Source organism: Maylandia zebra, linkage group LG6, assembly GCF_041146795.1.
Source record: "Maylandia zebra isolate NMK-2024a linkage group LG6, Mzebra_GT3a, whole genome shotgun sequence".
Classification (NCBI taxonomy): Eukaryota; Metazoa; Chordata; class Actinopteri; order Cichliformes; family Cichlidae; genus Maylandia; species Maylandia zebra.
Genome location: NC_135172.1, coordinates 22,511,561 through 22,525,703, shown reverse-complemented (window position 1 = coordinate 22,525,703; position 14,143 = coordinate 22,511,561). Strand labels below are relative to the sequence as shown.

Below are 14,143 nucleotides of genomic sequence, written 5' to 3'. Positions count from 1 at the left end.
CTCTTCACATGTTTTAAAGCTTCAAATTCAAATTTTCTGTTTCTTTCTGGCAATTTTAAAAAGTGGTTGGAAAACAAAAGTAACATATATTTACAATAAATCCTTAACGTTGCTATGATTATTTTTGATATCTTTAAGATGTATTACTATTAAACCAAGCGGCTTGGTTGTCACTCTGAATAAATCCCAGCTCGTCTTGAGAAAGCAGAGTGTTCACCAGTGTTGCCAGGAAGAGCTGCCAAGTCTAAGTGCAGTAGATACCCCTCAAGCCCTTGTTGTTTTCCTAATGGGTATTAATTCTGCGCAATAAAAATAATCTTTTTTGTAACAGAGTCCTGCAGTGACAGTGGGTGTTCAGAGCGCTGACATTAAGCTGAACTCACAGAAGTCGCATGTGGACATCAAGCTTTAACATCAGTGGCTTGTAATAAACTGGAAATTCAATCTTTATGCAAAACAAAAAGCTCTACTGTTAAAAATGTGGGAATAACAGCATATATTATACGGACACCAGAGCAGTCTTCTACTGCCTCCCTGAAGCAGTGAAAGGTTTATGCATAGCTGCTGATACACATCCCAACAGAGATAAAGTACATGTGATTGAAATTATAGGTTGGCTAACTTTGATTCATTCAACGCCAGTATAGGTACAAGCAAAATGTCACTGTCTTATTTTTAAAGTCAAAAAATATTGTGTGAGGTTAAAATTAAAAAGACATCTGTGTCATGTGTTGTTTATGTCACTGAAAAAAGGTATTGCAGAATTTCAGCGTACTAACTGAGAAAATATTTTGACATTTTATATTATATTTTGAGATAATCCTGTGGAAAAATTCGCTTACGGAAGGAAAACATTTCTTTTCTTTTTTCCAGTGGAAATAGTGTCGTCGTCACAGTCGTCACAGTGTCCTCAAAGCTCCCGTTCTCGGTCTTAATGTGGTTCTTTATTGCATGTCACCCGCTCATACTCTATATATCTATATTATAATAATTATTGTTATTGTGTCTTTCTCGTTCTGCAGGGTGTTCGTGTTGTGCTGCATCATGTTCCCAGTGTTGGACACGGGTGTCCTGCTGTGAAGGTCAGGGTGAGGTCATTGGGGCTGTGACTGTTTCACCCAGCCGCCACGATGACCACTGATTTTTAACCAGTGAGATGTTGAGATGTTAAATTCTGATTATTTTCATTCACAATATTGTTTATTATTTAAAACATTTACAAACACTTATCTTGTTAATATGTTAAAGTCTGTCCCTGCGATGTGTATTCAGAAGCAAGCTCTCCCCCCCCCAAAAAAAACCTTTCACTCTGTCCCTACTATAACTTTCACACGAGAACATTCATTTGCTCATTCACTTTGAACACATGCACTCACTTGAGATCAAGTTTTCCACCCTCTCTGGCTGCCAATCTCATTTCTGCTTTTCTGCTTTTCTCGATTGGTTACTCAGATCGTGACCTCAGAGCCTGACCTGAGCCCTGGGGTCCCCTCTTGCTGGCCCTGTGCTTGCCCCCAGGAGCAGCTAAATACAGAGGAGCAGCCGTCATCTTACCGGACAAAAGGGCAAACATACCATGCTCACCCCTCATGAGTCCAGCCAAGCGCACAGGGAGCACATTAGGACCTCTGGGTTTAATTTACCCTTTTTTTTTGCTCCTGCAAAGAGTCGACTGAGGCGTCAAGTTTGTCAGGTGCCTCAGCTGTGACCGTCTGACCACATCACACTCTCACACAGCCCTTCAGATTCCCAAAGAGCCTCATGCTGCACTCTCCTGATTCACACTGTCAGGTTTCATGCTTCATGCTACTGAAGCGTTATGTTTGAGAAAGATTTCTGGGGCAAATGAACCGGTTACAACTTGCCGGCTTTCCCGAAGAAACCCTAGGCGTGAATACGGTCTCACGACTGTGGTGTGATTGAAGCTGAAAGGACGGATCTCCCCTTTCAAACACAAGAAGGGGATTCCAGTGGTGCTGGAGATCTTGAGCTCTACTTTCAGAATAGAGACAGCACGATAGCTTAGCAAGGAAATAAAAAGTACAAGTTTATTACTTAAATTACAGACAATCTCTGATTTTAAGTACAAAAAAAATCACTGCTAGTTTTGCTCTATTTAAACACACAAAACTTAAAAATATTTAAGTGGTTATGTTCAGATTGTTATTTGAATCTTTGTGTTGTTATTATTGTTTCCAGCACATTCACATGTAGTTTGTAAACATGTTTATTTGTTTGTTTTTATTGTGTTTTATTTATATGGCATTGATTCAACAAGGTGCTGAAAAGATTCCTCAGAGATTTTGGTCCATATTGACATGATAGCCATGATGTTAATCTTCTGTTTCATCATATCCCAAAAGTGCTTGGGCTGGATTATTGGTTTGAGATGTGGTGACTGTGGAGGTCGCTGTCATATTCAAGAATCCAGTTGATGATTTGAGCTTTGTGACATGCTGTGTTATCCTGCTGGAAGCAGCTACCAAAAGATAGGTACACTGGTCGTAAAGGGATGGACATGGTCAGCATCCAAGTCTGACCCGACCATTCAAATGTCACAGCAGAAATCGAGACTCATCAGACGAGGCAACATTATTCAAATGTTCTTTTGTGCAGTTTTGGTGAGCCTGAGTGAATAGTAGCCTCAGTTTTCTGTTCTTAACTTGCAGGAGTGACATCCAGGTGGTCTTCAGCTGCTCTAGCTGCTACTTCATGGTTTGTGCATTCAGAGATGCTCTTCTGCATACCCTGTAACAATTGTAACAAGTGGTTATTTGAGTTGCTGTTGCCTTTCTATCTCTAGTGTTTACAGAGAATGGTCTGAAAAAGAAACAAGATCCAGTGATGACAATTCTGTGGGTAAAGATGCCTTGAGTATGCCAGAGGTCAGAAGATAATGTCCAGACTGGTGGGAGCTGATGCTTTTATGGGGAAATCCCAGTATATCTGCAGACTCCAACCAGTCCCTATGCCACCAACAACCATAACATGTTTAAGAGTCTATCATATATAATTTGCACTGACTTTAATTTCAACTGATATGCGACTGTTTATTTTCTTTATTTCCAATATTTTTCAATGCCAGTCTCAAATATCAAGTTTAAGTAAAGAAATAAAGGAGTCAGGAGAAAACTGTGTGTTATAATATTATAAATACTTGTGGCCTTAAATATTTAGGTTAAGATTTCTTTAACATATTTTTCCAATATGAATAATTTATGGATGTTGTTATTGTTGTTAACTTAATGCCTTTAATCTTTAACAAAAAGGCCTTAAATTTTAAATTATGCCACTCCATTGGACGCCTTGTGAAATTACTCCCACAGTGTTACATTTGCCAGGAACCAGAATGACTGGTGCTCATTGTCCAACTACCATGCAAAATTACCTGATTTATCTTGAGCACTTTCCAATGTCACACTGTCTGTGCTCATGACAAAAGTGCCCCTTGTTGTGGCACACCAGATAACTAAACCCTCCCTTGTGAAACACTCAGCACCGATCCAAAACGCACTTTCTCAACCTTTTGTCCTCCAAAAACAAAGAACTGCACTTTCTCTTGGCAAATGATGCCTTAATTGTGCAACTTAACAAGCTTGCTCCTTTTCTCCCATGAATAACAAAGAGTTTGATTCAAGTTTGTTTCTTTTTCTTTCTTTCTTTCTTTCTTTCTTTCTTTCTTTCTTTCTTTCTTTCTTTCTTTTTGCTTGTTGTGTTGTTTCTATTGCAGTGTACTGCTGCATGCAGGTTGGGGTATTCCCATGCAGCCATGTGGCCGGATATGTTTCAGACTGCAGCAACTGCGCTGTGCTGTAAACTAGAAAAACATTACCAAACAACAGAATGACACAAAGCAGCAAGAAAAGCAAGGGTGTGACTAAAACTGTGGTGCACAGTGGGATATTTTGTACAGTCTTCATTATGTTTTCATTTATATCGGAGATGTCTTTGACCCTTCGTTGCTCCCTCTCCTTTAAAACACTGCCTCCTTTATCACTCTATTCATTTTTGGCTCAAATATCTTTGCTCTAAATGGTGGTAGTGTTGAATAGAGTATCTCCATGGATTTGCATAATCTGATGGCATTGCTGGTGTGCACATAGAGGGTTGTGCCAAGTGCAAAAAGGTGAAGCCCTCATCCCTTGGCAGGGGGCAGAAACAGCTATGAAAACCCTCCTCCGACAGGATGATAGCAAGTTTTATTTGTTCTGCTTGCACTCATTTTTTTGCCCATCTTGTGCAAAACATACGCTTTGCATAGAGAAGTATGACACTTATTTAATATGTGTACACACACCCTCAAAACCCACATGATCAAATCAAATCCTATCACTTTTCACACTGGCTAAAAGCTCAGCAAGGTCCTCTCGCCAGAATCACTCCCAGACAATCTAAAGCAATTGATAAGTGCCCCCCCCCCCCCCCCCCCCCCCCCCAAAAAAAAAAAAAAACAGACTCCATTCATGTCTGCAGTCGTCTTACAGTGGCTGTCATTCTTTAGACATCACTGGTGCCAAGGCAGTGGGATGGCTGCCTCTCTCTGATGGGAAACTGTTGCTCATGTGCTGTGTTGGCTGCCAAGTTTTGGCATTATTGGTGAGGAAGGGGTGGGGAGGGAGAGGGTAGGGAGTGGGGGGAGTACAGAAAGGGGGCCCTTTAAACCCTGTGAGATAGTGCTATCTGTTGTGGGAATGATCATCCCTTTCCCCCCTTTTCTGAGACTTAGGGCTCTTGCTCTCTCCCTCTCTATCTCTTGCTGTTTCTGTTTCTCGCACTCACTCTCTTCTTCTGTCTCCCCATTTCACCCCCCTCCTGAACCCCTCCCCCTCTCCCTCCCCAGTCTGTCTTTTCATGCTGTAGATCAGACAACCATCCTGAGGTGAGCTGGCAAAGATCCTATGCCACTGGAGCACTTTGATTATCAACCAGCACTGACTGTTGGATTTCTCACAGCTTGGGTACTTCTTTGGCTTCACTCCCAAAGTATGACTGTAACCCTCCTTCAAGCACACACACACTCACACACACACACACACACACATACAAAGACGCAATGCAAATGCAGTACAACAGGAGATGTTGTGCCCTGAGAAGCTTAGCTAAGCTTGACTTTAGTGCAAAGATCAAACAGGAGCTTTGAGACACATATTGAGCGAATCAGCATTTAGAATTTCCAACCTTACCAGTTTATGGCCTCTTAAATGAAAAGTTATGTAAATGCACATTTTCTGTGTCTGTAAAATAAATACAAGTGGCTTATTTTAGCCTGATATTACGATGGGAAAGAGGGTTAAACAGTGCCTGTTTCTTTCTGAAAGTATCATGCTGTCCATGATCTCTTTGATCTGAAACTGAACTATAAAAACAAAGAAAGAAGAAAATCACAGGTTCATGCTATTTACATTGGGAGAAGATTTATTCGCTGAGAGCAGTAAATTACTCCCCCACTTGTTTCTGCTTCCAGCCTGGAAAAAGAAAACATTATGCAAGGCTCTATTGCCATTGTGCAAGTGTAATGAAATTAAGGCAATACTCCCTCACATGGTGCAAAAAACCCACCATAAACACCACAAATATAATGACAAAATACAATATTTAAATGGAATTTACAGACATATATGGACCCATACATGACAAGTAAAAAGGTTTAATATGTGCATAGATTCATATACACAGACACATGTATTTGTGTGCATTCACACATAGACACGCAGCAAAGCAGTAGCTATTCTTCGCACTGTGACACTGCAACAGCTCAGCACAGAGACAAAGAACATCTTAACAAAACAATAATTGAAACACGCACACCAACAAAACAAGGTCCTTCCAGCACAAACTGTGCCCAGTGAGCAGTCAATTGTTAAAGCGCACACATTATAGCAGAATTCATTTGATCATTTTTACCTGGGATCAGAAATCCTTTGAAAAATTTATTTTTTTTATCTTCATCCATTTCTACCAGCTGAGGCGTTTATGCATTCTCACCGTGTTTGTTCTGTAGTAACAACCAAACACAGTGTGTGCTGCTCTGTTTCAGCCATCCATTGTAGACTATACTGCTGGGAAATAATAGAAAAGGCACAATACCAAAGCCCACTGTTTTCATTTCTGAACTTTAGAGGTGGTCAAGGGCTTTTTTAACATTTGCATGTAATACTTTTCCTCTGTTAATCTAAAACAATTGCAAGGCTCAAATAAGCAGGCTGTTTGCATCTTTTCATCTGGTTCTTCTTACGGATGTGAATAAAGACATTTTCCAAAATTTTCCAAAATTTTTCCCTTAAGATGAACTGATCTCTAATCATGAGTCATGAAATTTCATTTTCATTTTCTTTCTCAGACTTTAATTGAATGAATATTTCTATTATTTAAGAAGAGAAGAGGCAGAATATAAAAAAAAGAAAAGAAAAGAAAAGAAAACTGCAGAAAATTTAAAGAATTTCTTATTAGTTTAGATGATGTTTGGCTATTCAGATAAAGATGAATTCTTCCACCACTGCTCCTTAGTACAGTCATTATACACAATTTTAACTTTTACATTTAAAACCTTGAAAACATGATTTTACAGAAGCAAAACTAATTTTGCAATAAATTTTATCTTCAAAATAAATTTAAGATAAAAATGAATGAAGTCTTTTAATTAAGCATTAATAGACGTTAGGCATTAAAGCATCACAATGACAGGAGTAGCTGCCCAGATGCTTAGCTTAAGGAGAACTTGAGACCTGCTTTTTCAAATGATGCAGGAAAAACTGCTACACATAACAGTACACAACCAGCAGAATTATAGTGACTGTAACATGTATTCAGACAAAAAAAAGTCATATCACTCTTGATGAAGAGAAGCTGGCTGGTGTGCAAAGAGTCTTGTCAGTATAAAAAAACTGCAAATGTAGTCTTGGTATCTTTTACAAGCAAAATCGGAGCGAGTGACGAATTGTGTCTCATGTGTCTTGCATGTAATGCAAATCCATTTCTCAGAAAGTGCACAAAAAGGAGTTGCAGTTAAAAAGTGTGTAAACGGATGAATACGCAGATCTTTTTAAGGTTTATCTTACTTTATCTTTATAAAATACTTTTGTCTTTGTCCCGTAGGATGATAAAACTCCTTTTTTCTCCCTTATGAAGTTGCCTGACTTCATTCTCCTCAAAGTTCAACTCTAAGATTTAGCTCTGACGGTGAGGTGCTTTGATATTCCCATGATGAATAATTTTATGAAAGAGCCGATTGTTAATGTTCAGCCTGTGATATTAATGCTAAAATAAACATTCTCTAACTGAAGCTTTACCACCGCGGCTCATTTTTACATGACAATGAATGGTGAATGGTCTGGAGTCTGTTTTTTATTCCTGCTCAATTTATTATTATTCATGTGAGGTGCTGTGGCTAAATCTTTCTCATCTGGTTGAACATGAGTCTTTCTTCCTGCTAGAGTCAGGATTTAAACCAATATTGAGGCTGCAGGGATCCAAGTATTCCTTGAAAAGCTTTTCCTCTTTCATTGTATTGTTACTTTTCCATCTGCGTGGCCACTGTCTTCCATTTCTTTCATTTGCTCGCTTGTTGCTTGTCTTTTTGGTCAGAGGCTGGTTAATGTGGGTTTATCCAGCCATCCAGTCGATTAATATGGGCTTATCCAGCCGTCCTCCACCTATCCACTGAGTAATGATTCGCACACCTATCCAGCAATTTTAACATGAAAACATGCACATGAAGACACCTACCCACCTCCTTTTTTCTCTGTCAGTACCACATCGGAGGGCAGATGCCTAAAGTGGCAAAGGGGGTAAGCTACGTGTAATAATTTCAGCTTTGCCTATGAATTAAAACAGAGAGAAAGGGTTTACTTGCTCTCCTCTCAGAGAGAAACTTTGATTTCATGGTGTTGATTATTTTTCTTCGCAGTCACTCAAGGATGAAGCACAAGGATTCATCAATTGTTCCCCTTCCAGATGCACCACAAAGGAGCTTCTTGGTTTGAAAAAAAACAACAACATGTGGTTTCCCCCACTCTTTCTTTCTTACCTTCTTTTTCAGAAAGTAAGAAAGAAAGGGGCCTGAAAGCACTTTGTTCCACTTATTGAGATGTGGCAGTCACATACAGCAGACGCAAGCTTGCCAAAAACAAGTTCTTACTCTGTTGAAGGCAAAGAAACCTACTGACTGTAAAAATTGATCAGCGCAATAAAATTGTTGGTTCTATGTTGCTCTGAAGAGGCAACAAATGTCAAATGTAAATAAACAGAAACTTTCTAACTGTGGCAGGTTTTCTTTTTCCTGCATAGCATCCTTCTTTAATCCTGATGAATAAAGATCCTCATTTCCCTAAATATATGGAAACAGGAAAACTTGGCTAAAGTTCTGACAGGATAACTTTTGTTCTCTTACAGACCCCTGTGATCAATAAAATGCAACTTTTGATTTAAAAGTATTCACACACGCACATTATCTAATCTTTTTAATCAGATGTCTAGGCTTGTGTTACTCATATTTGAACTAGAACATTTGTTCTATAGAGAACTGTTCATCATGGCCAGCTTCCAGTAGACGTGGCATCCCTCAAGGATCCATTTTGGGTCCTCTTCTGTTTTCAGTTTACCAGTACCCCTCAGCTCTGTCTTTTAGAAACATAATATTTAATAGCACTGTTATACAGAAAATATTCTATCTGATTGTAAGTGACAGTGACTATTCTGTGAAGAACCTCTTGAAATGTTGTAATGATTTCAAATAGTCTCAGGTAAATTTATTTTGCCCCAACCCAGCCTCAAAATCACTGCCATCAAGGCCCTTGGTCTTAACTGTAGATGAAAATCATTATGCTTTGTTGTTGACTTTGAACAGTCAAATCAATAGTGTTGTGAAGAACAACTGCGACTCATACTAAATTAAAGCCAGTTTTGCCTCTAGCTAGCTTAGAAAAAATTATCCAGCCCTTTATCACCTCTTGGCTGGACTATTGTAACTCCCGGATTTTATTATTCCACTCATTTTCAATTGCACGTGGGTCAAAACTTCTTCCATTTTACCTCATTTACACTGAGTAGCTGCATGGGTCCAAGGACACTGAGGTCATCCTCCCAACAGCTTCTCTTAGTGTCACCTACTCACCTAAACAACTAAAGGAGAGCATGATTTCTCTAATATTTCCATCTGACATGAGGACCTGTCCAACAGCTGGATTTGAATCATTTTTAAAGGCATACGTATTTTATATTTGTATTTAGTCATGCTTTGAGGTCAAGGTTTTGTCAATCACACTGCATGTCTTTTTACTTCTGTTTTAATAAAGTTATTGTTTGTTCTTTTGTGATTCTTGTAACACACCCAAAAAAAAGAAAAGATTCTAGGTCTGACCAACCGTCTCAGCCGTGGGCAAAAAGATGACAGTCAATAAAATTCTAAAAGATAATTTATTGACAAATAATCAAAAGATAAAACAGTCCAGTGTCCCATTTATGAATCAAGTAAAACACACAGTCCCAAGGCCAGAGCCAGTTATGCCACACTGCCAGTTGCACTCCACGTGTTGCCTTCAACAGGGTTAGAAGTTGTCCTCTGAGACCCACCACCCTGCAAGTATATAGCCAGTGGTCACTCCAGCCTCTGCAACTCTGCTGCCTTTAGGCTGTGGCATATAATAGGCCCTGGCCTGCACAGAGAGACAAAATGACACCTTCACTATAGAATTCATAGCGCAAAACCCATCCATCCCAAACATAGACAAACACAAACCATTCACTCATCACAGGCAGACGAACACATACATACCTGCACATAGAGACAAAAATGACACAGCAGTGTTTGTAATGTGGGCTATAAGTAGACCAGTCTATCAGTGCAATCAAGTACACCTGCCTCTAATTAGTCCAACCCCATTCCAGCCATTGGCTCACCAAAAATGTGACACACACACACACAACCACTCCCAACCCAGTGCAACTTCACACAATAATATGGAGCTGAATTAACACAGGCACATTAGTCTACCACGTTACAATTTTTCCAAGGTTTTTTTTTTTTACTCAATTTCTTTTATTATTGCAAGTTTATTGCTATTGTAATTGTTTCTGTGGCTTTCATTGTTATCATGTTATTTGTTTATGTGGGGGGTTTGTTTTGAAAATTTATTTTTGGAAATCTGGAATGCAGATTCATCTGCCTGGAAAACACACTGGGGGTGGGGATTGGGGGGCATCCTGTTGTTTTAATAGTTAATGTTGAAAACTTTTATTGACATAAAAACTATGCTTAAACAGCATGTTGAAATTAATTTAAGTAAGGGGTAATTTGGGGTTTCTTTGGTGCTGGCTTGGTTAAGTCAGGGGTGGGTGGGAATCAGACTCATGTTTACACCCTTATTTGTCACAGCCACAGATCCTAGCCTGGGATTTATACTCAAAGCTATTCTGTGGATACATTTTTCAGTTTAGTTTAGCTCATATCAAGAGCACTTCAGACTTGTGTGTCACCAAGCTCTCTCATGTCCAAATGACACAATTTACTCTCAAATCTACTCCAGTCAAATTTTACTTAACTTTTGTTTAAATATACCAGGAAAAAAAAGTTTGTAGCATGCTGTTTTTGTATACTTCTAGTAGTTCTTCTCTGTTCAGGCAATGTAGGGAAATCACAAACTGCTAAAAATGAACCCTTTCCCCTTTCTTTTGTAAAAGTCTTTTCCCAGAGTTGTGGTTTATCCTGCTATGTCTCTCTTTCTCTCTCTCTCTCTCTCTCTGTGTGTGTGTGTGTGTGTGTGTGTGTGTGTGTGTGTGTGTGTGTGTGTGTGTGTGTGTGTGTGTGTGTGTGTGTGTTGCTTTATTCGGAGATTTGGGCCCTCTTGCTCACCTAATGTAAGTGTAATGATAACAAAACAAGCAGTATTTTAGGCAGAAATACTCTATTTATTCACAACATTTACATGATCCATATGCATAAATAAAAAACATAAAACAGGGCTATTTACATGGCGTGTTGCGCATTGTGCAAACTAAACGTATTTGCGTGCGTGTGCCCGATGAAGTTGAAATAGTGGTGATCGAGTCCCGGTACCGGCGACAAGTATCCACCGTGCTGTTGTGTGTGGGCAGAGAGTGGCACTGTTGGGTATGAGATGCCTGGACTGCGGGCTGAGCTGTGCCACGAGAAGTGTCCCGGTGGACTCTGTTGGTACACGGAGTCACTGGGGCTGTGGTTTTGGTGCTCCGGGGAGGAATGCAGCTGGCTGAGATATTCAGACGGTTCTGGCATCGCGCCGACAGAGCCGAACACAGGCTCGGTGACCACACGGGACTTTGATTGTAAAAAGGCGAGGATCCTTGCGTACTTGATGTCTTTGGTTTCAGCTCTATCCTCTGTGGTCAGGTAGTGCACCAAGTTCTTCATACACTCGTGGTATCCGTAGTGGAAGTAGTTTGCAAATTCAGCAAGTAGTTCGCCTGAAATTAGCCAAAATAAGTGCTGGTTAGAACCCTGCGGGTGACATGTTGAACAACCACTTCGTGGTTTTTGTGGCTCATTCTGGTGCGTAAAACTGGGCATGCGGTGAAACATACATTAAAAAAAATAAAGTCTGCCAAATTTTACACGACCAGCACGTTTGAAGCTATTAACTTAGCTGAGAGGACGATGGCAATGTCATGCGTAAAGTACAAGACTTCACTGACCTTTCTCTCTCCCGCGGGGAAAGTCCGCTGAGTGGAGCGCTCGCAGGTACTGGACCGTCATCTCCAAGATTTCAGCTTTCTCTAGTTTTCCAGAATTCTGAGAAAAAATGAATCGTTAAAATTATTTTTAAAAACATTTTAAAATGTTTACATATATAGAAGACTGGACTGCCCTATTAACTTTTTTATTTGTCATTTTAGATGTTATATAATAAAGCTAGTCAACAATAAATATGCGATACATTTCACAGTACCTGTTTAGCCAACGCCATTGGAACTGTTTTTCCCAGTTCGTTCAGGCAACGATTAATGCGGTCCCGTCTTCTTTTCTCGATGACTTTGTGGGAGATTGGAGTTCTCTGTGAAAACAGGGAAAGAGATATCATGAGTAAACGGAATCGTTGTATTGCCGCCCTTTTACGGTCCTAAACAAGCTATTTTTTTTAGAAAGGAAATCCCACAATTTTCAAAATAATACGAAATAATGTGGAAGAGATCCTAAGAAGAGCTACAAATCCTGGCGGGTTTTGCGCGTCGCGCGCTGTGCTGCTCCAGGAGCGCGCAGCGGCCACCTGCGCTCTGGACAAATTCGTTATCTCTGAGACAAGTAAACGATACTCTGACTATCGTTTAACGAGTGTAACAGATTATAAAGGTTTGTGATAAATGTGTTCACACTGCTGCCACCAGATACTGCCGAACTGCATAATATGGTCTTTCACCTCAACAGAAGTTAGGCTTCTCTTTAATGCGCGCCACATGGAGATGCACAAAAGCGTTTTACTCCTCTAAAGTGAAAAGTCCGGAAGATAGCAGTTTTACACTTTTAGCTGTAGGCTATATAGAGAAGCAAATAATTCCAACAGTGTACTCAAAAGTCTTTAAAAGTGCCAGGTTCCAAATTATTTCTGTCCTCAAAATGCCGAGCGCACAGGGAGCGCATACCTTCCTGTCTTTCATTTTAGATGCCATCAACGAATCCCTGATAAACGTCTTAAAAATGAATTTAGCTCGAAGCTGTAGAGATGTCCTGGTCTGGAAGGTGAAGGAGAAGACTGAGGTTTGAGCAGAAAGCTGTCCTTTATAAAGGATCCATCCAAGGGACTGTCGCATTCATGGTGTAAATTATTCCATGGGATTAGAGACATGCATTGGGTAAATGTGTGCATTTAGGATCAGTTAAAGAAATAGTAAAAATCTAAAGCCATAGGCTAGCAGGGGGGCAAACCTGCTTTGTTAATCCACGTGGCTGTTCAAAAGACACGTGATTACTTTTGGAATATTATTTGCATAGTAACAACCCAGGCGGGAAATAAGAACTGAGCGCTGGGATCTGCTGATCCGGCGGGGCGCACTGTGCGCACTGAAAACAAAGCCGGCGAAAAAAAGAATCGCTTTTTCTTCCAACTCGCGTTTCTCACACGATCGCCTGTTTACAAATCCCAGCAAGCGATCTTAACTCTCATCCAAGCCCGGTCCGAGTTTTAAGGCCTGTCCAGTGTCATTAGAGTAATTAAGTAAGCCTTTAATAGGCTGTTCCGCCAAGTTCAGGGGAGATCTTTTGGAGACGGAGTCCCCCCGTTTGTTCCCGGCGCTTCTCACACGACTTGGTGACACGTCCATCTTTTATGAGAGATGGCAAGCTTTTTGTTTACATTCTTTATTTTGTTGGACTCCTCGGCAGGTGTGTGATTAGCCCTGGCACACGAGCGTCGTCCGCGTCAAGGCCAGCGTCTCCAGCAGCCTCTGGCACACGAGGGTTACCCACCACTGGAGACTCTTTGGAGAGGCTCAATTTGTATCCTATTATCCTATAAGAAAATGTCTATTCACTCGAATGAATAGTTTCATTGGCCTAAATTTTAATAATGCTGTGAAAGAAAGGGAGAAATAAAGAAGAATGCAGCTGGTGTGAACGCGCATTATTCCCCGTCACCTGCAAGATGGGTAGCCTGGAGACCCCTATTCATTTGCCTAATTTCGGTCAACTTAACAAACTTTGGGAGAAATTATACTGCCATTGTTATGAAGGGTGAAGCTTTCTGATCGAATTAACAGCATGTTTTGATCCGGTAAATGTCATTAGAAAGAAAGAAACAATCGCGTTTAAAGGGGCCTGGGTAATGCGCCAAGTGGAGACGCCAAAGCGCAAACAGCACAAAGGGTGCTGGTAAATGCCACAGGGGACTTTTGTACCCTCACATTGCTGAAGTTTTTCTCCCAAACAAAGGGCATTATTTTATACTTGAATACATTTCATACAACAATTGGCTGTTTTCTTCAAACATATTTTCACAGCAAGGTTAACAACAGATTTATTGTGTGCGCTCCTTCTCACAGATTCAAAGTGCTCTCATGCGCCAAAACAGTTTGATCCAGCTCCTTTTTTTTTCTTCCAATGAGAACGTTTTAATCTCGAAACTTTCACTGTGCTTGGATATATTTGATCCTGTGAGCGATGTCGACGAATTAAAAG

The 14,143-nt window shown here is 40.3% G+C and overlaps 1 protein-coding gene across 1 annotated transcript; it reads right to left on the bottom strand.

Annotated features, from left to right (window-relative positions):
- Positions 1 to 10,895: 10,895 nt before the first annotated feature.
- Positions 10,896 to 12,821, bottom strand: helt (helt bHLH transcription factor). The gene is made up of 4 exons (XM_012918683.2): positions 12,613 to 12,821; positions 11,922 to 12,026; positions 11,668 to 11,764; positions 10,896 to 11,439 (listed from the first exon to the last, which is right to left on the bottom strand). Exons 1-4 carry the CDS (start codon positions 12,778 to 12,780, stop codon positions 10,964 to 10,966), a joined length of 846 nt encoding a protein of 281 aa, XP_012774137.2. The 5' UTR covers positions 12,781 to 12,821; the 3' UTR covers positions 10,896 to 10,963.
- Between the last annotated feature and the right edge of the window lie 1,322 nt (positions 12,822 to 14,143).

Excerpts from the sequence above, each read along its gene's own strand:
- helt (XM_012918683.2), bottom strand. The coding sequence starts at position 12,780 with ATGCGACAGTCCCTTGGATGGATCCTTTATAAAGGACAGCTTTCTGCT. Across the intron at positions 12,027-12,612 it reads CTAAAATGAAAGACAGGAAG|AGAACTCCAATCTCCCACAA; the intron begins GTATGCGCTCCC and ends CTGTTTTCACAG. Across the intron at positions 11,765-11,921 it reads CAATGGCGTTGGCTAAACAG|AATTCTGGAAAACTAGAGAA; the intron begins GTACTGTGAAAT and ends ATTTTTTCTCAG.